Source organism: Bacillus rossius, chromosome 8 (genome assembly GCF_032445375.1).
Source record: "Bacillus rossius redtenbacheri isolate Brsri chromosome 8, Brsri_v3, whole genome shotgun sequence".
Classification (NCBI taxonomy): Eukaryota; Metazoa; Arthropoda; class Insecta; order Phasmatodea; family Bacillidae; genus Bacillus; species Bacillus rossius.
Window position 1 is genome coordinate 69429557 of NC_086336.1, and position 26547 is coordinate 69456103.

General features: G+C 41.8%; 1 protein-coding gene across 3 annotated transcripts in view; it reads left to right on the plus strand.

Moving 5' to 3' along the window:
* LOC134535226 (protein timeless homolog) overlaps positions 1-26547 on the plus strand; it is a 65590-nt gene that overhangs the window by 16816 nt on the left and 22227 nt on the right. For all 3 annotated transcript variants that reach the window (XM_063374284.1, XM_063374287.1, XM_063374286.1), the window contains 2 exons: positions 379-459; positions 3315-3409. In XM_063374284.1, the coding sequence (XP_063230354.1) occupies positions 379-459; positions 3315-3409 (176 nt within the window). The remainder of the gene's footprint in view (positions 1-378; positions 460-3314; positions 3410-26547) is intronic.

Sequence of the window (26547 nt, forward strand, 5' to 3'; positions counted from 1 at the left end):
AATTAGTAGCTATCACAATAATATTCTTTGTCAGTTAATTGCTGAAAGATTTATGCATAGTGATATGTGACTACCGACCAGAACCCCTGAAGTTGCTTGTTTATTAATTTTTTAATTTATTTCACTCTGTTAAGGTGTGTATGCTTTCTCTTGCACTGGACCATATGACATAACCAACAGGACTCTAGTACCTAGTCCTTACATGTACAATTAATCTGTTGTCTGTTCTGTAATTTGGAGGACAGGACTCTAGTGTACCTATCATTAGTTGTACTTTTATTCTGTTGTATGTTGTTCTTTAATTTGAGACCAAGACTCTACTACCTAGTTCTTAGTTGTACAATTGATCTAAACTCTTGCTGTCTTATCTAATCGTAGAGTGGATGTGATGAGGAACATTCAAAAATGCCTGAAAGAGAGGAAGTTTGAAGAAGCGATTGCTACGCTCAGGGCGTGCAGGTTAGTAGTGTTTTCTGTAATAACAATTTTATGTACGTATGTAGTTACATTCAAACCCCCTTTTTTTTTGGTGAATTCAACAATTATTATCATTCCTTTTAAAAACATTCTATTAATTGAATTTTTAATTTGATGGAAATGAAGCTCAGTGAAAATCTGAGTGTTCTAGGGTTTGCACACAAATTTTAAAATCGAGGTGAAATTGAGATATAGGACCAAGGTCATACTTTAAATCATGGCTGCAGTCAAGTAAAGAAATGTGGTATTTAAGATAATCTCAAATATTTGCGTTCTTATTTTATTTTATTTTTTGGATGTAGTATTTAACTATTTAATATCTAATATTTATTTATTAATTATAAATAAAAGAGCTTAAAATGTGTCAAATTTTTTTTCAGTAAAACAATTGGTAAATTAATCAGTCACTTAATCTGGAGTATCACACAATGGACCTAACATTATTTAATGTAAATTTATGTTCAATGCAATATTAAATAATAAATTTTTTTTGTTCTTTGTTTGAGCAATACTTAAGCCAACATTTGCATGTATAACTTGTAAATTACTGGGTTTTACTGAATCATTTTAGAACTCTCAGTGTAGATTTAGATTATTAAATTTTCCCCTTGCAAAGAATTTTCAATTTAAATAATGTTTTATAACATTTAGTCATTTACAAATCCTTCTTGGTTTTATTTTCATATCTGGGTTTACCAAAGTAAAAAACTACTGTATTACATGAAAAGTTTTGTGTGAACTTTGACAAGTTGTATTTTTTACTTAAAAAAATTAGTAAATGTTCAAAAAATATATTATGATTTTGATTTTTTATATTTTGAAATTGCCAGATTTTTGAAAGTCTGAAGATTGAAAGAAGAAAAAAAAATATTTTAGGAAATCTAATGCTCTCTAAAATGGTGCTATCAAATTTTTTTTAGCCCCAGTATGAATGTTTGGCTTTGTTACTTTGTTATACGGTAATGTTGTGGAAGGGAAAAAAATTACATATTTGAAATATGTTCTGAATGATTTATATAAAAAAAAAATGCAAGGCACTTATTGTAGCATTTGAAATGTACATTTTTTTGGGACAAGATTATGTGCTGAATTATGATAGAACCGAAATAACACCAAAAATCGTGCCAGTGCACCACGTAACACCAAAAAGTATGTTCGTACACCAGTTAGATCCAAAATGCAACTAAAATCACCAATTCAACAATTAATTTTACAAAACTTAAATCAGATCAAAAAACATGTAATCTTTTATTCAGTAAAGTCATGACAGCAATTTATTTAGAATGGAGTTTGTACGAAAAAGCATGAACTAAATTAAGTGCATAAAATAATTTTTTTTTTTAATTTTTTTTATCTTGCATATCTTCAATAGTAATAGAACCGAAATAACACCAAAAAGCATGCCAGTGCACCACGTAACACCAAAAAGTATGTTCGTACACCAGTTAGATCCAAAATGCAACTAAAATCACCAATTCAACAATTAATTTTACAAAACTTAAATCAGATCAAAAAACATGTAATCTTTTATTCAGTAAAGTCATGACAGCAATTTATTTAGAATGGAGTTTGTACGAAAAAGCATGAACTAAATTAAGTGCATAAAATAATTTTTTTTTTAATTTTTTTTATCTTGCATATCTTCAATAGTAATAGAACCGAAATAACACCAAAAAGCATGCCAGTGCACCACGTAACACCAAAAAGTATGTTCGTACACCAGTTAGATCCAAAATGCAACTAAAATCACCAATTCAACAATTAATTTTACAAAACTTAAATCAAATCAAAAAAAAATGTTATCTTTTATTGAGTAAAGTCATGACAGCAATTTATTTAGCATGGAGTTTTTACGAAAAAGCATGAACTAAATTAAGTGCATTAAATTAATTTTTTTAAATTCTTTTTTATCTTGCATATCTTCAATAGTAATACTTTTTACATAGTGATGTTGGCTCGTTTTTAAAACACGCAAAGATTAGGCCGATTTATTTTCATTTATCTGAGTATTTCTGTCTTAAAAATTATTTTATTGCAAAAGTGCATCATGTATCAGTCAATAAATGAATATCTGGTTGAAATAGGTAGTGATTTTTTTTTTTCCTTCATATATGTAGGTTGAATAAAACACATTTTTATATGAATAAGGACAGTGTATGAAAATAATTTTTTTTTTTTATTTATTTATTATTACAGTTGTGACATGCACACCAATACCTCATAAAGAGGGTGCTAGGGTGTGCATGGAAGTACTAGGGTGTGCAGGTTAGCTTAAGTTTTGAAAAATTAATTGGAACTAAAGATGAAACCGTGAAGTTGTGTGCCTAACAATTAATTCCACAGAGTTTGGCCAGTAGGAAATACTGTATTTTGTTTGCATGGTGGTGTGGTGGACAGTGGCGGATTCACCAGCAGGCTGAGTAGGCTTGAGCCTAGGGCGGCAGATTTTTGGGGCGGCTACCTCATAGGAATCAAAAAGATTTCTCCATGACGGTTTTCTGTTTTCTGATGTTTTACAGATTATATAAGTCTGCAACAAATTTTGCCGATGACTTTCCCCCCTTCCCTTATTGTACGTTCCGTGAATCCGTGTAGCAAACTTCCATATTCTAGAGGAAAACAGCTAGTTCGCCGCCCCTCAACCAGTAATCGGCCAAAAAAATTATCTTATGTGCAATTTCAGCGAAATTGTTGGATTGTTAAAAATAATCTGGGACATGATAAATTGTAGAGGCATGGGGCGGCGAAAAACTTTACAGGCTATGCCTCGAAAATTCGTAAGTCCGCTGCTGGTGGTGGACGTAGTTCCGAGAGAGGTGGTGACTGCTGGGTCGCAGGGAGATCTGGCCGGAGGAGGACCTGTTCGGCTCGCACGACGTGGCTCCAGAGGAGGAGCTGCTCCTGCTGAAGGACATCTTCATCACCGTTCCCGGTGAGTGCTCTCTCCCGTTCCCGGTGAGCGCTCTCTCCCGTTCCCGGTGAGCGCTCTCTCCCGTTCCCGGTGATCGCTCTCTCCCGTTCCCGGTGATCGCTCTCTCCCGTTCCCGGTGATCGCTCTCTCCCGTTCCCGGTGAGCGCTCTCTCCCGTTCCCGGTGAGCGCTCTCTCCCGTTCCCGGTGAGCGCTCTCTCCCGTTCCCGGTGAGCGCTCTCTCCCGTTCCCGGTGAGCGCTCTCTCCCGTTCCCGGTGAGTGCTCTCTCCCGTTCCCGGTGATCGCTCTCTCCCGTTCCCGGTGAGCGCTCTCTCCCGTTCCCGGTGATCGCTCTCTCCCGTTCCCGGTGATCGCTCTCTCCCGTTCCCGGTGATCGCTCTCTCCCGTTCCCGGTGAGCGCTCTCTCCCGTTCCCGGTGAGCGCTCTCTCCCGTTCCCGGTGAGTGCTCTCTCCCGTTCCCGGTGATCGCTCTCTCCCGTTCCCGGTGATCGCTCTCTCCCGTTCCCGGTGAGCGCTCTCTCCCGTTCCCGGTGATCGCTCTCTCCCGTTCCCGGTGAGCGCTCTCTCCCGTTCCCGGTGAGCGCTCTCTCCCGTTCCCGGTGAGCGCTCTCTCCCGTTCCCGGTGATCGCTCTCTCCCGTTCCCGGTGATCGCTCTCTCCCGTTCCCGGTGATCGCTCTCTCCCGTTCCCGGTGATCGCTCTCTCCCGTTCCCGGTGAGCGCTCTCTCCCGTTCCCGGTGAGCGCTCTCTCCCGTTCCCGGTGATCGCTCTCTCCCGTTCCCGGTGAGCGCTCTCTCCCGTTCCCGGTGATCGCTCTCTCCCGTTCCCGGTGATCGCTCTCTCCCGTTCCCGGTGAGCGCTCTCTCCCGTTCCCGGTGAGCGCTCTCTCCCGTTCCCGGTGAGTGCTCTCTCCCGTTCCCGGTGAGCGCTCTCTCCCGTTCCCGGTGATCACTCTCTCCCGTTCCCGGTGATCGCTCTCTCCCGTTCCCGGTGATCGCTCTCTCGCTCGCGCTGTGGCGCCGTGCTTCCCGCTGCTTCTGCGGTGCTCGCAGACGCAACAAACGGCAACCGACGAGAGAGCAATCCAAGGCTACAAAACATTGATTTAATTTTTTAAAAAAAAATTTTATGTTTCGATTTCAGAGCACGGGCAGAATTTACGTACGTAATCAAAGTTAAAAGTCCAAGGTAATGATATAACACTAGATATTATTATTAACTTAAAACAATTTTTGATACATTTAGGACGTGAACGAACATGGCTATAACCGCTGCCAAGTGCCGCGCTTCTATTGGTCGCACGGAGCAACGTGAACAGAAAAGTCTCGGCGTTGCAGAGCTAATCCGTGCGGGTCCGTCTCCGTCCACGCGTCGTTGCACGAGATCCGTCTCCGTGTACGTGATCCGTCTCCTCCGTTTTCGTTCTATTGTAGATCTAGAATTTTATGCAGGTTTGAAGGGATTAAAGCGGCTTCCAGAAAGTCACGAAGAAGCTTCCAAAATAAACTGCAATGTTCAACATTCTAAGACCCTGCCATACTCAGCTTTTATAAATATTTTTTGAGAGGGAAAAGAGGTTATGCTTTTGTCATTCACTTTGATCAGCTGATTATATAGCTTCTAGGTCATAGTGACCTAGTTATTCATATTTGTATTTTATTATTATTATTATTATTAATGTTCTTGTAAGAATTATTGACATTTAATTTTTTCATTCAGAAAGGCCATTTAACTATGTTTTTATTAATTTTTCACAAGATTGGCTAGGGTACAGTGTGTGCGTTTTTCAGTATTTTATTTCATTTAAATGTTATTTTTATAGCTATAATTTTACATGTGTATGTCATGTTGTGTTTGGGACATTCCTATAATGTGAGACAGTGGTGTCTGGGAAAGAAGGAAAGAAAGATGCGTGATGCCGAGGTACCGAAATGTGTGATATTTACCGCATCCTTCACTAGAGAAAGACAGAGACTTTCGCCAGGACTGTGGGCAGGCTCTCTCATCGGGGAATGACAGACTAATAATTGTTAGAACAATATTTGTAGCCATTAGGAAGGCATCTTATTCGGGGAAGTTACCAATATATTTTTTTACTGTTCTTTGTCTAAGCCAGTCATTGTTCGCGGGCTGGGCAGAGAGGTTGTGCCGTTCTGCAGCTTAGCAAATGTATTTTCGTCAGGAAAAGAATAAAAGTCGATATTAAATTCGAACTCTCTTATTGAAATTCAACCATTCAGTGTTTTCGAGTAATTTAATAATTATCGACAGTGTTTCACACCCAACTACTTACTTGCAACGGTCGACGAGAGAATGTGCAAGTATTCTTCTGTATGTGCAAGGAACGGTTTTCTTAGCCGGGCACGATTGCGACTAGTTGCAAACTGTGCGTAAAGTTAACAAACTTTATTTTCCAGCAGCGTTTGCTTGTTCAATGCCTCTTTTTTTCCGTTCATAATAATTAGCATGTTACTGTGAATAGTATGTCTATTATGTGTTACGTTTAAGTTGTTTATTATAATTCATATATATAAATAACTATGATATTGATACAAAAATAATATGCTGTATCATGTTAGAAAAAAAAACCTGAAAAAATTTAAAATTGGTTCACTAGTTATTTATAAATGCCCTAAATCAGCACGCCGTACAGTACTAATGCTGCTGTTGCGTGGAGTCTGAATAGTTAGAAGCTAGAAGGGAAAGGAGCATGATGGAGGAAGAGCTGTTTTCGGAGTTGCCTGACGTTTGTTGTTCGCCTGTGTGTTTCCCCTCCTGCAAAACCCCCTCTCCCTCCCCCCCCCCCCCCCCAACACCAGAAGTGTTTGTGTTCTGCTACACTTTACTTCATGATGTGGCACCTGTTTTGTTTACTACGCTGCAGAAACAAATGTAAACAATTTTGCCGTTAAAACTGACTTCCCAACTCTTTTTTTGTTAAACTGCAGATAAACCATTCCCGCCTGTCCATCACTGCTATAGTCCTAGGATCTTTTCTAAGATTGAATCAAATGAATTCAGTCTTTCTCTCTTTGTTTCTCTCTCTTCCTTTCTTTCCTCTCTTCATCACTTTCTCTTTCTTCCACTCTTTCTCTCTTTTTATTCCTTCCTTTCTATTTTCTCTCTTTCTCTCTCTCATACACACACACATTGAGAGAAACTTACTTATAAAAAGCCACCTAAAAATTGTTTAGATCACAATTTGATTAGTAATGTTTGGTACTTAACACGTACAAGACCAAGTAGCCTAATTTTTTGTACGTTTATTTTTCAATTTCCATTACTAAATACTAATAGGCAAACTTGCCTTCGATGCTGGAAACCCTGGTCTTGCGTAATATATTACAATAAGCATTAGGTTCTCAGTCCTCTTGATAACAGCTGGCTTCTCTTGGCCTGCGCCAAGCAATATTTCACTCTGTGGTGGCACAGCAAGAATCAGGTGCTTTCGTAATAAGTCAGGGGCGCAACAACTAAATTTTCAAAGGGGGGGGGGGGGCAATATACCTTTTTATAAAGAATCATCGATCCCCCCTATTGATCCTCCCCCGGGAAAATTTGTATTTCAAGGTGGAAAATGGTGCTATTTAAGCAGTTTTATTATCTAAAAATTAATTATACAGCACTTTCTTTGCCCCTGTTTGCCCCCACTTCAAGGTTTCAGAGGGAGTTGGGGGGGGGGGGGGGGCAAAATACCCTTGCCCCCCCCTGTTGTTGCACCCCTGTAATAAGTCTGTTCTTAAAAATTCTGGCTACAGGTTTGTTAAGTTCAACTAGGCTTGTGCAAATACTAGTTTTTAGATGCAAAGCAAATAAAAAATCAAATGTTTTAAATATTCGTTAAGTCAAATCAAATTGAAAATATTGTTCTCAACGAAGCTGTACTAAAACTATTTTATAAAATACATAAATTAAACAAATTTAATGTTTAAACTGATTGAGTGATTAACCAATTGGGCCCTATTTATAACATCATTCAATAAAAATTATAAAATAAACATGCATAATATTAGTATTGAGCATTCATAAAAATAAATGCAGTGCCACTTTTTGATTTTTACAAGTAGGTAACCAATTTTATTCAAGCAAAACATATAGTTACAACAAAAACAAAAAGTAAATATATTCAGTGAATCTTAGGCTTCCAAGGTTTCAAAGCTTTGCAAAAATCTTCATATTGAGTCGCGAAGCTTTGCATTGCAATCAAAGCTTCAAATAAGATGAAAAACATTTTTCCTGGTGAAGTAAAATGTATTATTAAAACGAGCCGTGATTGATTTGTTTAGCCAAAGTTTCACACATGCCTAAATTGAACGTAAGAAGGTTTATTACCTATTTGCAGCTAAGCTGTGAATTGTAAATACTCTCAGCATGCTTTTCTTTGCATCCATAATATTTCATGAAACAGTTGATTTGTTGAAAATATTATACCTACCTAACAATTCTTTTGAAAAATTTAGTAATATTTGTACGAACATAGCATTTTTTATCTGTCATTAATTTGTGATACCAATAAAAATAGTAATGTTGCTTGTTTGAATTTGATTTCCTTTGAATGATGTTTGTAGGTCAATTTTGTGCAAAAATATTGCATTTAAAACCGTATTATCATTTATGAAATTGGTGAGAGAACTGCAGTTATCGAGAATCAGCCTCAAACTTTTCCAGAATGTGGTGAAGTAATCATGAAAGATATGTGGTCATGTTGGCATTGTTGGACGAGACATCCACTGGGTGTTGAGTTGATTTTCAAGCCAATATTTGGAGTTTTGTAAGAGAGATGCTTCATCAACTTTGCTAGTCAAGGTAGCAAGTGTTTAGGTGACGCAGTTCTATTGCTAGTTGTGTTATAAATTGGTGAGTCTTATAAAAATGTTTTAATTTTTTTATTGACGTGATAACGTCTTATATATATTGATGAACGCCGGCTGCATGCATGAAAAAGCATGACTCATTGTCACGTTCCGCCTGAGCCGAGCGTGCAAGCGAGAGCGCGGAGCAAGCGATAGAGAGGCACGATCGGCCTAAGCGTTCGGCTTGTGACGCATGTGACTCGTATGACGTTTTCAATTAACTCATTCTTTGTTTTATACAAAATAATGATAATTCAGTGATAATAATTCAATTCAATTCATAAAAGTATGCAATTTTTCATCAATGTTTTCTTATGACGGTATAGTTGTAAGTTCAAATTTTAATAAAATAACCACTGCCAAAAAAATTTTAGTCTATGAGGCAGAATTTTAATAATGATTTCAATTTACAATATACATTGTAATGTTTATAGTAAAATGAAGGTGTTTGAAATGAAACACACTTTTAATTTTGATACCGGACCTATATTTGCTCCATAGAATCAAAATTTACATAGTTTTAGCAAATAGAAACAAGAAATTTATTTTTTTCATACCATTCTTACAAGAACTGTAGCAAAAAGTTATCTCTCTTCCGTTCACTTTATCAAATAACTACCATTAGAAACACTATTCATATCAATATCATTATCAATCTCTGGATGTAAAAAATAGAAAGTGGATTACATTCTCACCACACAACACTCACTAGTATGTGTGAATTTTCTCCACTCTTACCTGTTTATTTAATTTACAACACAGCCTGATGTGCAAGAAAATGACACACATATGTGTGTGTACTTAAGAAATTAGAGTAGGCTACTATTATTTTTAATTTTTTCCTGATGGTGAACATGTTTATCTTTTGTGTGGATTCCAGTACAATATGTCTATACGTATTGACATGAAGTCAATATTTAATATTTTTATTTTAGCTTGGTGTTGTTTCTAAATGTTGGTGGTGTTACATGTGTTTTAATGATGGCTTTATATTTTAAGAAAAAATACATCAGTTAATAGCTCATTACATAGGGAATATATATTACATCATTAGCAATTAAACATAACAGCCAATCAATCATTGACATTAGACAAATTTTACTTCAAATGTTTGTTATTGGAATTACAATAACACTTGGTAACAAAGCAAACTTTGCCTTTATTTTATGTTTGGTACTATATCAAGTTTTTTTCCTGAGATTTTTAAGAATTAGTGATGGGTCAAATTCCAATTTCCTATAATCCTAATCTCGAATTTGAATCCCAGAAAATACCTTGAATATACCCCTCGAATCTGAATCTAGGTTTCAAGTGTCAAAAATAAAATAATGTACAATAAATGAAAAATATTAACTATGGTGTTGAAAGATTCTACCTTTTAAATGGTTGTTTCACAAACTTAAGTTTCCGGAATAAGTGACTTCAGATGTTATCAGTGTTGAATTTTTTAATTTACTTTATTTCCTCAAATATTTTTTCTTTGAATCTTTTTTCTTGAATATTGAATCCTTTGAATACTAGTTATTTGATGTTATTCGAGGATGTGTTTGGCTTATCCCTATTAAGAATGTATAATTCATAGTGGAGATAACACTTTAAAGATAAAAATTATTTGGTCTTCTGTTTACTGTCTGCTGAAAATTTATTTAATGAGCTTTTAGTTAGTGTTTTTTTTTTTTTTTTTCATTGAAGGAATTTAGAAATACTATTTTAAAATTAATAAATTATCTTCCAGTTTCCTGAACGTCGTTTTGAAATAATAAATGTTGTTAGTTGAACGTAATATCAAAGCTGTCCTATTTACCATTCTTAAAAGGGGAGCATGAAAATTTCAATTCAATTTTGGTTTTTTTTATGGACTCTCTGTGGCTGTTAGATAATAAATAATTTTAAAATTTATGATCATTCTTTGTAACGAATCATCTTATTTTGCTCTGATAGTCCCACGAGAAGGAAGAAATAAAAGCAGATAATCACCACTAAATTTAGTCAATTATTTAAAGTCAGAATCAGCATGAGTCTCAGAATTGCAAACATTCTACAGCTTCGGAAACTGTGTAGAGTTGTGAGCAAGTACGTGAATTTACTTCTTGGTTTTTAAAGTGGTTATTTTTAAAACTACTGACTTTAATAGCATGTTTTTTTTTAATCATTTGGCCTACTTCCTTATCTATAAAGTTTCCTACAGACTATTTTATGCATTTATTTTAAAAACTGCTTTTAATATTTGGTTTGAAAAATGTGGGCACAAAATAATTGTTCCTTTTAGTGAAATTAGACATAAATGCACTGAAGCATATTCCGTCATTTAATAGTAAATAAATCTCATTTAAATGTTCTCTTAGCATTTGAGGCTTTGGTTTTACACTGTGTTTGAATTTTGATGTAATATTTATTTTTAAGCTTTAGGTTTTAAGTGTAAGTTACTTTTCAACTTTAATGCCCAATCTCACGTCATGTTTATCATTTAATTATTTTGTTGTGTCTATTATTTGAGGGATTTTTTCTAGAAATTTATTATCATAGCACCTTAACATGTTATGTTTTGTTCAATATTTTGTCATCAGATATTTACAAAGTATTATCTTTAAGCAATAAAAGATCACTTGCTTGACTTTTACTTTTTTAAAAAAAAATATCTTGTAACATAATTAGGAAAGAAACATAACTTGCAAGATACCTATTGTGTTATGTTTACAGGAATAGTCCTTAATTAACAGCAACAACAAGAAAATGAAATATTTAACTTAGTGAGTGAGATTAAGCTTTAAAGATTTGATATTTTTTTTGCTTAGTAATTTTCTCAGAACTTTATGTAATTTTTTTTTAAATCTAGGTTATGTATTCAAGTTTCAAGTAATAGTACATACATGCTTAGTTTTTGATGCAGCCTAATCCACTTGTGTGGATATTTTACTTGCAGAGCAGACTGTGTTGAAATATTACTACTAACCTATAAACTATGTACATGTTCAGAGGCTTAAAATATCTTTCAAACTTTGTAAAAAATATACTGTAAAAGATTATACTTCTAATTAATACTCATCTCATTTAGTTTTTTTTTTAAAATTCACATTGCAATTTTGAATGTGTACTCAAGTTTCCTTTCTCTCATAAAAAAAAAGAAACCTCTCATTAGAAATATCTAATTTTAGCAAGTACCTGTATGTGAATATTGTTACATGCCATATTGTCTGATGAATAAACCAATATTTTTTTTTCTTAATTTTTAAAAAATAGCAATTATGTTACAGTTAAAAAATACAGAATTACATTTTTTTTTCCTTTTGAGAGTTATTGCTCCATACTAAAATATGTGATTTGAAATGTACTGGAAGTTTATATTTTCCTTGTGAAGTGTTCTCGTATATCCTTTCTTAAATGATGCTGGCAGTCTGTTGTAGTATATTTTTAACAACACTACTTACGGTTTTCATTAAGTTTTACCTTTTGTAAATTCATAATTTGTTTTTTACAGTTTGATTTTGTCATGCCATACCCTGACTAGACAATATTATAAACTAAATCATTGTTAATCCATATTTCTGCGGCCTGTCTTAGTCATATACACACTCTTCTAGCATGTGATTTTACTAGACAGAGCTGCGTTTTCACACTTAAGTTTTTGATGGTGCTGCAAGGAAAAGATGATGTTTGCTACTACGAGACGGGGGTTATTAAGCATCGTGGACTCACAGTTGGCACATTTATAATGAAGAGGCTCCCCTCAACAGCTACACGGTCGCAGTCAACGTGGAAGTGTTCGCGACATCACAGATACGGAGTCGACGCCGGCGCGCGCGGAACGTCTGTCGTCGGCGGTTCGTTCCCGAGGGTCTCGGTAAGGGGCGTGCGTCACCAGATGTCGCCGACGCCGGATATGCTGTGCACCTCCATGTCTTGCTGGCGACTGTACTCGACCGCGGTGTGTCGCCGGCGCCTGGCGCAGTGCGACAGCGCTGTCGCGAGCGTCGCCCCCATCAGGGCCGCCACCGCCGCCAACACGAACATCCCCGGGTGCGATCCGGTCGCCCGGGGCTCCCCTTCCTCGGAGGACAGCGCGTCCTTGCCCGGGAGCGTGGGACCCTCTTGTCCCTCGACCAATCCGGTGGCGTTCTCCGTCGCGGGAAGTTGGGTCATCAGCGTGGAGGTGTTCGTGACGTAGCCGTCCGTGTGATTTGTCGACGCTTCCGGATTTTCTTGCTCTGAGAAATTCGTTTTGGAGTTTGCTCCAAGCTCTGCGTGGTCAGAGCTGGCACGGGTCCAGTTTGGTAATGCCGTGGGTTTCATGTCTGCTTTCGCGAAATTCATCGTGTTGCCGGTTTCGTTTTCCGCACGCGTGGAATTTTTCATCGGAGGTGGAGATTCGCTGTTTTCTGTCGGTTCATCTCCTTGCATGAAGTATAAATCCTCCGATTTATTGCTACCACTGTCGTGAGTATTAAAGAAATCTTCAACTAGGGTATTGGTGTCTTTAAAACTCTGGTCACCGTGTGTCACATTTGCTGTGATGTTTTTCCCAAGTGATGTTGAGTTTAGTTTTAAATTTAGTCCACTTCCTAAACAATCATTAAATTTAAAAATTTTTGAAAGTGGGTGTTTATCAACAGAACTGTAATTTGTTTTATCTTTTGAAAGATTTCTTACCTCTTCTTTAAAATGGATGTTGAATGAATTATTGGAAGGTACATTTTTAACGTTTGCGTTATCTTCTTGTGACGTAGTGTTATAAATGTTCACCTTAGAGGTAGAGTCACTGAACATAAATTTGGAACTATTTTTGTAAATTATTGAATGAAGGGCTACATTGGCACTATTTTGAGAATTAGTCGGTCTGTGGTCTGGTATTTTCCTTGCAGAGTTAGTCCAAACAAACTTATCTTTACCTTCAGTAACTTTCGTTTTGCTGACTTTTTTGGTGGAATTTTGATGCGTTTCTAATGTTCGCAAGTTGTTACTTGGTATATGTGAAGTTTTCGGTGGTGAATTTTTGTCGGTGAGGATGAGTATTTTGAAAACTGGTTTCTGTTTGGCTGTGAGTTTGGATGTTTCGGTGCTGGCTTCAGCGTGAGGCGTTGAAGGAACAACGGGTTCTGGCGTTGTGGGTGATGGCGGACTGGGATCGGAGAGGCTCGGAGGGGTCTGGGAGTCTGGCCGGGGACCCGCGGCCGGGACGGGGGCATACCTGGCATCGCCGTCGACGTCGCCGCCCCGCAGCGCCGCGACGGGCAGGCCGGCCAGGCGCGCGGGCGTGGCGCAGGCGGGGCCCGCGCTAGGCGGGGGCGGGTTCCCCCGGAGCCACTCGCCCAGCCACAGCAGCCCCGCGCCGCAGTGCCAGGGGTTGCCCTCGGCGCGCAGCAGCTGGAGGCGCGGCAGGTAGTGCGGCAGGTCGGAGCGCAGCCCCGTCAGGCCGGCGCGCGCCAGGGACAGCTCGCGGAGCGCGCGGAAGGCCGCGAGCGCCGCCGAGTCCAGCAGCAGCTGGCGCGCGAGGAGCGGGCTGCCGTCCAGCTCCAGCAGCTCCAGCCGCTCCGGGGCGCCCAGCGGGAAGGACATGTCCGCTCCCCTCTGCGGCGGCTCCTGCAGGACCGCGAGCCGGGACAGCCGCAGGACCCTGAGCCCGAGCGGGCCGGCGAGCGAGCTACCCGCCAGGACATGGAGCGGGTTCTCGGACAGGTCTAGCTCCCGGAGACCCTGCAGCGGAGAGAGCGCGCCGGCGGCCAGCTCCTCCACCAGGCACCGCCGGAGCGACAGCCGCCGCAGCCGCTGCAGCCCCTGCAGGTCCCCGCGCGCGACCCTGCGGACGGGGTTGCCCTGCAGCTGCAGCTCCAGCAGCCCCGCGGGCAGGCTGCGAGGCACCCCCGTCAGGCGGTTGTCGCGCAGCAGCAGCGAGGCCAGCAGCTCGAGGCGCCCCAAGGCGTCGTCCTCGACGGCTGCCACGAGGTTGGCGGACAGGTCGAGCGCGCGCAGCAGCGGGTAGCCGTCCAGGTCGCCGCGGCGCACCGAGCACACGGAGTTGCCGTGCAGGCGGAGCTCGCGCACGGAGCGCGTGAGCGAGGCGGGCACCGCCGTCAGACCCGCGCGCGAGGCGTCCAGCGTGGTGAGGCGCGTGCCCGCCAGCATGAGGCCCGCGCGCAGGGGGTTGCCCGCCGCCAGCAGCTCCGTCAGCCCGCCCAGCGGCTGCAGCGTGCCCGGGGACAGCGCGGAGAGCGAGTTGCGCGACACGTCGAGCGTCCGCAGGCGCGCCAGCCCCGCGAAGCAGCGCTCGGCCAGCGCCGCCAGCGAGTTGCCGCTCAGGTTGAGCAGCAGCACGGCGCGCAGGGGCGACAGCGCGCGGTCCCCGAGCGACGAGATGCGGTTGGAGGCGAGGTCCAGCGCCTCTAAAGCCTCGAGGCCGCTGAAGGCCGGCGCAGACACCTCGCGCAGCTGGTTGCCGGCCAGGTGCAGCGACCGGAGGCTCGGCAGCCCGGAGAAGGAGGCCTCGCCGAGCGAGGAGATGTTGTTGGAGGACAGGTCGAGCACCCGGAGCTGCGCCATGCCGGCGAGGAACCCGCGCGGCGGCCTCGTCAGCCGGTTGCCCGCGAGGCTGAGGCGCCGCAGGGACGCGAGCGGCTGCGGTAGTCCCGCCTCGTCGTCGGGCGGGTCGGCCACGAGGTTGCGCGACAGGTCGAGAGACTGCAGGCGCCCCAGGCCGGAGAACCACGCCTTGCTGACCGCGGGCAGCCCCCTGCCGGCCAGCGCCAGCTCGGAGAGGTTGCCCAGGGGCGCCACCCCTGCCGCCGCCGCCAGTAGCAGCAGCAGGCCGGCCATGGCCGCGCCGCTCACATGCCGTGCCGTCGCAGCGCGGTGCCTCGCGCGCTGCGAGCCCCAGGACTGCAGCCGAGCGACTGAGGCGCTGCTGGCTCGGGCCCGCACAGCTGTGCCGCCTTCCCCTACCCTGCTCTACCCTCCCTCCTGCGCGAGCGCGTGTGCGGTCCGTCGATCGAACACATCCCCCTCCCTCTTCCACCCCGGCGCGCGGCGGCGGTGATTCGGGGCTCCGCTCCGACGCTTTGATCTCGCGATCTGCCCTCTCCCCTTTCCCCTCCCGCGTCGGCGGCGGGGTCGCCCGTTTGATTCGCTCGCTTGCTTGCCCCGCGGCCGAGTTGATGATGGTGTTTTCCCTGGCAGGCTTGTTGTGCTCGGTATAATATTGGCGGTTGAGTTGGTCAGATCACTCACTTCCTCCCCCTCCCCTCCTCACCGCCCCTTCCGTAATCCCTGGCTGTTTCGAATCCTGTCGCTACTTCATCTCAACCTTCGATCCCTTCATTCATTTGTAATGGCCTCTACTTGGACGTTAAAATACCACTTATCTGTATAATTAATTTATGGGTAGTGCCTACCCGTGCGAAGGAATTGTAGCTTGTATTAGGAACTCAAGTAGGGATTGTGGTAACAGTAATGACGTCCTTTATGGGCGTCAAAAACTCTTGATGTAAACCTAAATTCAATGAAGTAATATATATTTGAAAACTGGGGTTAATCCCCAACATATCTAAGTTTTCGGATATTTTTGCTACAATTTGAATTATTTTTGTGTGTGACATGACACAAATCATTGCACCCTAAGATTGTATGCCTATTTTTATACATACATATATGTGTGTGTATATATATATATATATAATTCGGGTCATCGGTCACGATCGTTTTGAGGGGTCGTGGGTTCGACGACTTAGATGTAGGTGCATTAACAAAATAATTATATAAGCTGAGTCAGAATATCTCCAGCAAACTTCTTCTGCAAATTCATTGTGAAATATATAAGGTGTAAGCATGTGCGACTTATGTTCTAAAGTCCTTCCAAGGGTACCTTAGAAGTTGGACAATCAACTGGTGTATTTGAAATAATAGATGAATAATTAAAGCTGTAACACTGAGCGTTTGGATGAGAGTATATTTTCAACAGCGACAAGTTTTGCGGTGGTTGTATAATTTTTTTTAGATATTCATGAGAGCAATTTAAAGAATTTTTAAATAGTGCCTAACTTACTCAAAATATGTGCATTTTTGACATATCGTAGATATCAGAGTTGTATGCCACTGGAAAGAACGTCAAATTGTGGTCTTCAGTTTTTGTCAAACGTGCATTTTGCCCAAAAGTGGACACAGTGGTTTCTGCCTCCGACACCCGCCCACGTGTTCTAGTGTCTAGTGTGTCTAGTGTGTCTGGTGGTGGGCCAAGTAGCCCGGGTTCGACTCCCGGCCAGGGTGGGGATTGTCCAGGACTGGGTGCTCCACCTTCATCCCGCGCAAGCCAGTGGTAAGCCACTGCGGAATCACCCTGCCTCGGCAAACATAGGGACGTCGCGGCTGTCTTCATCGTGGCGTCGACGACCGCCAGTGATAAGACTCGTCATCACACGTTACCCAGACGCTCGTTTGCAACAAAGAAGTTGCTCAGCTCAAACCTCAACGGCGTGTGAAATCCTTGGAAAGTACTTCAGACCATAAGTCGTGTTAGACGTTAGTAGTATATTTTGGTATGTCCTGGGACACGGGTTCTGGGTGTGGAGCTGGAGCCGGGTCAATGACCGATTGCTCTGACGTCACGGCGGCCATCTTGAACTCAAAAATTCCTCAAAATTCCTCAAAAATAACTCAAAATGACTCAAAAATTCCTGTTTTGAGGAAAATTTTCCCATTTTAGCCCTTAAAAATACCAGCGGCTATAAATGTCCATATTGAGGTTTAAGCATCCATGTATACAGCCTCTGACGTCATCATGGATTATGACGTCACCGTTGCAATTTCCGTTACGGCCGCCATCTTGAAAATATTTACTATCCAATTTTAAAGAAAAAAATTTATAAAAAAATTCAATTAATTAAAATTTAATAAAAATATTTAAATAACATACTTTTACGACATGGAGCTCTGAGTCCTCGGTTCGAACCCGGTGAGGGCAAAAAAAAATGGTGACCGAACCTTCCTCCAAGGAAGCCGCTGGCAGACTGACTCCCCCCCACCACTTATGTCAAAGGATATATATCGTCACCTAGTATGACGTCATGTCCGCCATCTTGAAAATCCGTCATTTTAATGTGAGAAAATCGGGAAAATTTTTAAAAATCATTAAAAAAATTATTAATATAAATTTAATACAATATTACTACCCAGACGCTCATTTGCAACAAAGAAGTTGCTCAGCTCAAACCTCAACGGCGTGTGAAAGCCTTGGAAAGTACTTCAGACCATTAGTCGTGTTAGACGTTTACAACTAACATTTTTCGCGTATAACGTACGGAAGAAGTTTGTCGGTAGAATTTCTGACCCAGCCTGTATATGCGTTAACTTACGTGTGTGAGCGCTGGGAGGTGAAGAGAAAAAAAAGTGATATTCTCAAGTGGGCGCGTTCAACTTTAATAAATTGTCACACCAGTGTACGAATGTTGACTAAAAGTACTTAAAGCTTGTTCCCGTGTCCGTGAATTAAAATGAAAAAGTATCATAGAAGCTGTTCTGCAAACTGTGACAGAGGATTAAAAAAAGAATTGTGAGCGAACCTCGGTAACGACTAAGTTCATGTGTTCTCGTGTTGCAAATACACTTTATAATACGAAACTCCAGCACGAAATTTTAACGTAGAATTCCTTAACATAATGCCGAGCGCGATAAATATACGCAAATTGTGTTTTTAATGGCATTTCTTGACGTGACTCACACTTAGTTTCTGCGACCGCCGCTAGAATTCGTTTGCCGGAGCAGCTACGTCGACTATTGAATCATTTTATTTACAGGGCAAAATGTTCGACTATGTAATGAAACTGCTCCCATAAAAGCTAAAAAAGACTTGTAAAAATAACAAAGCCCCGGCTTTGAACCTGATTTTTGACAAGAAATTTTATTAAAATGCTGACCGTCTCGTTAAAATTCACTAAACAGTTAATATGCGCTATATATTGTTCCCTTTGGCTTTGTGAACTTCGGTTCGCGCCAAACGCCGTATTCCGAGAGCTGAGGAAACAAGACTACTGCTCACGCGGGAAGTGGCGACCAGCGACTCCACGTGAAACGGAACTCGCGAACAAATCAGCTGATACGGTGCTGGAGGCTGCGAAGTTTCGATTTCCAGTGGCCTTTGCTTTTTTTTTATCTTGACGTCTTTAACTTAAGTTTACCGTCACTGAACTCAGTTCAAGGGCAACGGCCCCACCTAAATCACGTGGATATCGGCACTGCAGAGGTTTTACCGTTATAATCGCCACATCTCTTACAATATTATATATACAGGGTGTCCGTGAAAGACCGCACGTTTTTTTTGGTCAGATAGAGACAATTTCTGAGACAGGAAGTCTTTCCGATTTTTGATCTGACCATTAGGTAATTAGTAATTAATTGAAATAGTTAACCAATTATGAGCGCGCTCCAAGAGAAAGAAGAAGAGTGGGGGAACTGTGCTTACCGGGAGAGAAAGAGAGAGAAAGAGAGAGAGAGGTGAGGGGGCAAGCAGCAGTAAGCGAGCATGTACGCGCTCATCATTGGTTAACTATTTCAATTAATTACTAATTACCTATGGGTCACGTAAAAAAATCGGCAAAGATTTCCTGTCTCAGAAATTTATTCTCTACCTGATCAAAAAAAAAACCGTGCGGTCTTTCACGGACACCCTATATATATTTAGCTTACGTACACACACACAACGAGCAGTGTTGCCGGCTCGCCGGAGCAGGGGCAGAATGCAACCTGCCGTGCGAACAGCAGGACACGGTGTGGTCTCGTGTCTGGAGGGAAACGATTAAACTTACCAAACTATGAAATTCCCTACTGTGAACTCCAATATTTCCCATTCATCCTAATTATTTTTAACTGATCTCCGAATTTTTTTGACGAGTTTATAATCACCCCGTGATATAATTTAAACGTTTAAATAACATTCTATTTAAAGTGATTTTTTTTTTTTTATTTTAAATATTTTTGAAATCGGCTCGCCAGGTAGACTATTTCCAGACACCCGGTACGTTGCAGCTGAGCTTCCGAGCGTGGCGGAAGCTGGCGCGCTCTCCGCAGGGTGTTCACCAGGCGGGCGCGGGGAAAGGGGAGGGTGTTGTTTACCGCTAAACAAAAGAAAACGGTTCCCTCGCTCTTCAAGGCTTTTAATCTCATTTGCCGCCCTTTTTTTTCCACGGTGTTTTAGGGCGGCGTTGTCGAGCGAACCGAGAGTCCCCCCCCCCCCCCTCCCCTTGGTCTTCTTTGAGCTGACAGGATGTTTCTTGCCAAGGAAAAGTCTTTATTTTTTTTTTTTACTGTATAAATATTTTTATCTTGTAATTTTGAGAGCTACTGCTTTTTTTTTTTTTTTTTAAATCGTTGGTGGGGGGTGGGGGGAAGTATACGCGTGGCAATTTTTTCCGTTGTATTCATTTAGTTCGAAATATTTTCCCCGCAATTAAAAAAAAAAATAATATTAAAAATATATAGGTGCGTGGTGCCACGCGCTCTAGAGGTGGAACGTCACATTTCCAGAATCACTATTAACGATAAAATCAACTATTTAATGACTCGCATGAACAGTAAAAAAAAACCGGTGTACAATGGAGGTCCGCTCATGTGAAAACACAAGCGACGAGAAACCCGCAATTGTCTGACACCCTCCTTTAGTCATTGTTCGACTTCGAGTGCCTTTAACACTGAGCGTTGCATATTTCGTTAAGTTATGATGATTCATCGCCTCGACTTAACCTTGCCTAGGAACAAGTTTCACTTCAACCAGTCGAGACTGTACCACAAAGTCCTCAGACCTGGATTTCTCTACAGATAGGTTACTCCGTTATTTTATTTGACACTTGTATGACACCAGATGATACAATGTATAATCTAACAATAAATGTATAAAATATTTTTATTGTCACGCCTCTTGCTGCTGGATTACTTTAACTCTCCGCTTCCCCCCCCCCCCCTCCCCAAAATCACTCCTTGTGTTGCTAGTATATATAGCTGTCCGGTATTAGTCTCTAGTGTATTTTCTGTGTTGTGTACTTAGGAAATGAAATAATCAACATGGCGACACAGACGGAGCCTTAAGGCGAATTAGGCCTCTTTATCTTGCAATTTAAAATATTTTGATACCATTTGCAATAAAGCTTCCGTGCTGAATTCCCTTTTGACGTGACAACTTCTTATAAATCGATGAACGCCGGCTGCACGCACGAAAAAGCACGACTTGTCACGTTCCGCCTGAGCCGAGCGTGCAAGAACCGGCCAACCACCGTGCGAGAAAATCTTCTGTAATATCATACAGGTTAAGGCGAGCTTTTTAACTAATTGTTCGTGATTATATTTAAACAAATTATTTAAATTAAATTGTTCAAAAACTGTAAATAATATTTTAAAATTTAAAAGTATAAAAATTTTTAACAACGTTTTTTATGACGTTATCACGTGAAATTATCGTCCGTAAACCGACTTTACAGACAAACCCCCTTCTTTTGGTTTAGTTTGGCATGGCATAGGACTTGGCTTTATCCTCTTGTTGAAGTCAACACTCGTGAACTGGTGTGGTGTCCGTGATTGTCGGGATAGCCCGCGGCACTTACAGACAAAGAGACTGTTAGTAAACATGCGGTAGCAGCAAGGTATAGAAGGTTTGGGAGATGCCTTGACATGACAATAATTGGGATAAATATTTCAGAATTTCAATTATAGCAAAAAAGACGTTGAAATCCAAGATGGCGGGGCCTAATTCCACTTACGAGCCGCCGGGCGGGCGACGAGTCTCTCTCTCTTCCTCTCTATCTCATTCTCTCTCTCTTATTCTCTTCCCCCCTCCCAGATACTTCACGACGACTGGTCAGTGCAGGGTCGTCCCTTTACTCGATTCCTGGGGCCACTTGCTTCTCCCGCGGGACCTAACCCTCCCCCCCAACTCCTCATGTCCAATTCCTTAGCAAGTTTCCCTCGTCTCACGTCATATATCAGTCCGCTATCGATTCCCCGTGTCTGGTTTTCTGATTTAGCGGCTCCTCCTGATCGTATCTAGCGCATGGCCACAGCATCGCCTGGCTACCCGCCTGCCCTTCCCCCTTCCCCCGCTGGTTGTTCTCGTCCGAATCGGATCAGCCATTCCCCCCGTACCACGCCAATGGAGCCCGCTTGCAGAATCGCTACTGTGAAACGCGGTTGATAACCGCAAACGTCAGAACTATACTTTATGGAAATTTTTCCGTGTATTCTGTTTGTTGCATTCATATAGCCAAAGTATAACATTTTCATTACATTCTAAAGATGTTATCTTCGAAAGATTTGTGCAATGGGAGTGCATGACTTGATGTAAGCTTTTGGACATACGCTCAGCAATGGCGTATGTCCAAAAGCTTACATCAAGTCATTCTAAAGATGTGTCCAAAACTGTTGTGCTCTTTGGGTGTATCCGGCAGTAGAGCTTCATTGGAACGACTGCTGCGCTAATATATAGCAAATATCGTGCATTGTAAAGAGAGTAAAATGCCCATTAAATTCCTTACTGCAATCGGAGGATGGGACATGCTATAGAACAGATGGCTGCGAACTGGTGATAACCAAGGGATCGCTGTTGGAAGCTGGATCCATGCAGCCGGGGCAGCTGCGTCGACTATCGAATCAATTCGATTTGCAGAGCGAAAATTCAAAGAATATAATGAATCGGCTCCGATAAAAGGGAAAAAGACTTGAAAAAATAATAAACCCTGGCTTTGAACCTGATGTTCGACAAGGAATTTTATTAAAATACTTCTCATCTTATTAAAATTCACTAAACAGTTAATACTATAAAGTTCCCGCACACTTTCGAAGTTACACTTCTAAAGTATTACTAAAATATTAAACGTGAAACATTTTAAAACTCTTACTATAACACTAAGTATATGTTTGTAAAATTGGTCTTGCCTTGACGACGGAAATCCATTCTGTAAATGTAATTCTACAAGCCACCTTAACCCTATTGAACTGATTCAACAGTGTTATTTCATAATACTATATTATTGTGTTAGTAAAAAAGGCAAAAAAAAAAAAATTCCAGTGACCCGGTTTGAACCACGTCAAAATGTCGCTTTTGAGCTTCAAAAGTCACGCTGTACCGCTGTGCTGACGAGTTTATTGGGATTTTGTTTGGAGAATACGTATTATAATCATTGTAATACCATTTTTTGTTAAGTATTTTAAAACTTGGGATTACTTTTTACTGTTACTAATTCAGTTTACCGAATATATTCCAGGGTAGTTTCGTTATCTTAAAGTTTCATTGGGAACACCGATACGTTTGGTATGTGTTCCCTGATGTTTTCGAAAGTCGCTGTGTGCGGGGTTACGTCGCTGCGCGTGGCTCCGCCATCTTGACGTCTTCGGCACCATGGTTACACATTTCCGTTCATCCGACTTCCGTTCCATTCACGAAGTTAGTCCCACCGAATGTCATAAGTTACCCCGAGAGCTAATATTTTACACATTAAAAAAAATTGGTTGTCTGTAAAGTCGGTTTACGGACGATAGCTTAACGTGACAACGTCGTAACAAAACACTGATGAAATGATTGCATACTTTTATGAATAAAATGGAATCATTTTTATTGAATTATCACTATTTTGTATGGATACAAAGAAGGAGTGAAATGAAATCTACAATTTAATTGATACATTTACTTTTATTTGCAGTCATTAATTAAAATATGTTTATTACTTTAACGAACATATTATTTTAACTATAACTTTTATACATGTTTGCTATTTAACTTCTTGCAATCTGTGTTATTCTGTTAAGGATAGGACGATGATAGGAAAAGTAGGAAACGAATGGGAGTGTTTCAAGTTTAATGTGCCTCGAAAAAGTCAAATCGATGGTTGTTCCAATCGAGTGGATGAGAGATATAGATGCGGCGCAAGCGTACAATGAGCGTAACGGGACACAGCGTAACGGGATAATGTGCGTAACGGGACATTTTTTTATGAGTGCAGCCGGCGTTCATCGATTTATTAGACGTCACTTCAATAAAACTCCAGGAATGGACAGCAGATATGAATACATGAACACACAAGAGAACAAGCTGATGTCAAATTGTACATGCCTACGTAGGAATCACAGAGGAGCAAAACTGCTATTGGAAGAAAGACTGGAACTACTGCAGATAGATCGTGATAAAAATGCAGCCACGCTCTCATGGCCAGACAGGCATTTATACTAAAATACAAGTTGAAATGAATGTGAATTTTTAATACCACTATTCCAAATAGTTTTGATTCAACTTAGATTGTAAAGAAATATATTTATTTGCATTCATTTAATTTCTAATACGCGAAGAAAAAAACTGCTTTAAATATTTGACGATATACACGTATGTATCTTTCAATACAAATAACAGCTCAACTACCCTCCAATTTTTTTTTTTGTGTTCTAACACTACGGTATTCAAGTAAATATTACTCTGCCAGTTTAGCGCCCTCCTCCCCTCCCCCCCCCCCCCCCTCAATGTGTCTCCCGGGGCACAAGCCCTGCTGCCCCCCCCCCCCCCCCCCAACGCCTTAGTTACGGCCCTGCTTGTTCACCGAAGATGTGCGTCTTGCGTGCCGAGATAAGTATTTCCGCTTGAGTCCCGTTGTAAGGGATGACTTGGACGCGTGTTCCAGAAAAAGAAAGTAATTTTCTAAAATTCATTTGACGAGCACGTGGGGCGTTCAAACACTGACTTCTGTGTGTCCACTGTAAGTCCGGGCTCTACTGCAGCCCAGCTTAGCCGCGAGGGTCGATGTCTATTGCTGTGCCGCGGGGGTAATTTGACGAAGTGCCTCATTCGCTGATAGATGCCACTGGAGCCTATCTGATAGTTACGGGGAAGATTTGCTGGGATGTACAGGGCACTAAATACAAGGGGGATCAGACCTCTCCACCTTGCTTTTTTTTTTTTGTTTGACACAGCACAGGACTTAGCTTTGGCTGCTTCTTGAAGTCAACACTTGTTGAACTTGTGTGATTATCATGCCAGTTGTAGTCGCCTGCGGGAAATAATAAGTTATTTCCTCGCGACGCTTACAGACTGTAAGTAAATATGTGGGTGCAACAAGGTACATAAAGTCTGGGAAATATGAATTATGCCTTGACATGACTTGAGGTTTGTGGCGCCATCTTTGAGTAGAAATGTAGTGGTAGTCAGTTGCCGAGCCAGCCAACTGCTGTGATGTTTATCAGTATTGCTGTCAGATGATCAGCTTCAACACGTGAAAACTTAAAATAATGGGGAAAAAAATAGCGCGTGAATTTTTTTTAAACGCAAACAAACAAACGACTGCAGAAAAAGCATTTCTTAGTTTTGTGAGCATCTGAAGAATTCGGACATATATTCGCGGCTAGCTTATCACGAAAGCAGCCGTTGGTCTTTTGATTAAGACTGCATCGGCGAAGGGGACATCATTCTTATTCGGAAACGGCATATGTTTCAACCTACCCGCCATCCCTTTCTCTTCGCCTTGAAAGTGTTCCGACTACGCCATTTTGAATCTGATGGAACTGCCGTGTGACCGTGGAACAGTCCAGATACGACCCTTCCTTCTCCTTCGTTATCCACGACCCCTGTACTAAGGGTGGGGAGGAGGAGGGGGTTGGCTCGTTAGGGCCGCGAGTGCAGTCCGGTTTCTGCCGGTCGATGTGTGTCGATAGTTATCGACCATGGCCGAGCACGCCGGAGACTTACTGCCTCGTAGAGGCGAGGGAGCGCCGCGCTCTTGTAATTGGCTGTTTGTCACACGAGTCTGCGCCCCTCCCGTAGCGCTGACCGGACACAACTGCAGCGCGTGCTGGGGGAGGTGGGTAGCCTCCCTCCCCTGCATTGTAGGTACAAGGTGTCACAGAAATCCTTGAACTTTCGGCAAACACTAAAAATATAATACATGCAACACCACACAATTTAATTGAACAGTAATTGAACCATTACAACTTGCCGTTTAAGGAAAAAAACAAAACAATTTGTCAATTACGACAATGAAAATTACGTTCTGCAGATGGCGTCCTTGTGTGCGTGTACATTCTTCTGATCTGTTGTTGAGGTCCCCCCATTGATCGCTGCCACATCTCAGCTGGGATGCCACGAATTTCGTCGTCGATTCTTTTGTTTCGATTCATCCAGCGTCCTTGGCCGAGTCGTGTGTACCTGACTCTTGAGGCAGCCCCGCAGGAAAACAGCACAAACTGATAAATCCGGTGATCTTGGGGGGCCAAGGAACGTCATCGAGTCTTGAGATGACACGATTACCGAACAATTCTCGCACGGCTGCAGTTGATTGCCTTGCAGCGCGCGATGTCGCGCCGTCCTGCTGGAACCAGGTTCCTGTTGTTCTGTGTCACCTTGTACTTGTTAAGGCCCGTCTACAACTGTCCGTGTCCTGGTCCTAAAGTGAGTGACGTCACATTGTCGCACGTGAAACTGCCCTGTCCACAATATTGCGATGACTGATTCTACTGATTGCCAGAGCGCAGTGAATATATAGCACCAAAATAAGTGTTCTTTTTATTGTTTTTGTTTGTTTTCTGCATTGTAAATAATGAGTACGCAGCTGTTGTGAATGCTGTGAGGGGGTTCGGCCTTTGAATAAACGCCGGTCGCAAACGGACAGCACTAATCAATAGTTCGTCTTGGTCTGCTTGGCTTCCTGTTCCTGCCACTTTGTCCATTATTTTCTGTTTACCTTTTTTGAAACAGGAACCGGAAACAGCAAATGTCACGAGTGCTCTTATTCTGTGCTACCAAAGGAGACAGTTTAGAAGAAAAAGTTCAATTTGACTATATGTATTCGGACCATCGCCCACACCAAATAAGAATATTTATTTAAAGTTATTACTTCAATAATTTATTGCATACATGTGTTTCAACATACTTGTCTCTAATCTCTTTTTCCCTGTCAGTTTCTATGCATCTTTCGTACTTTATTTCCAGGTCGATCTGTGACATTTCCCGTATTATGTACTCATGAAGTTCTTCAGAAGCCTAGACACCGAATTTCACATTTCTAGTTTTAAATGTGACATACTTCCTATACAAACTTATGTCTCTTATTTTATCCCCTTAGGGGATGAATTACCATAAGATGCTGATACACCTGAAAATTATTTATAAACAGAAGCCAAATACACTACTTGTCTGCTCACTACTTGGACGACTTCCCCACTCTATCATTTTGTCAGCACTACTCAATCCTTTAGCTGCACGTCTTGCTTATAAGACCATGGGGGACTTTTCTACCTGGTTGATTTAAAAAAAAATTGAAATAACATTGTTAAACGGCCT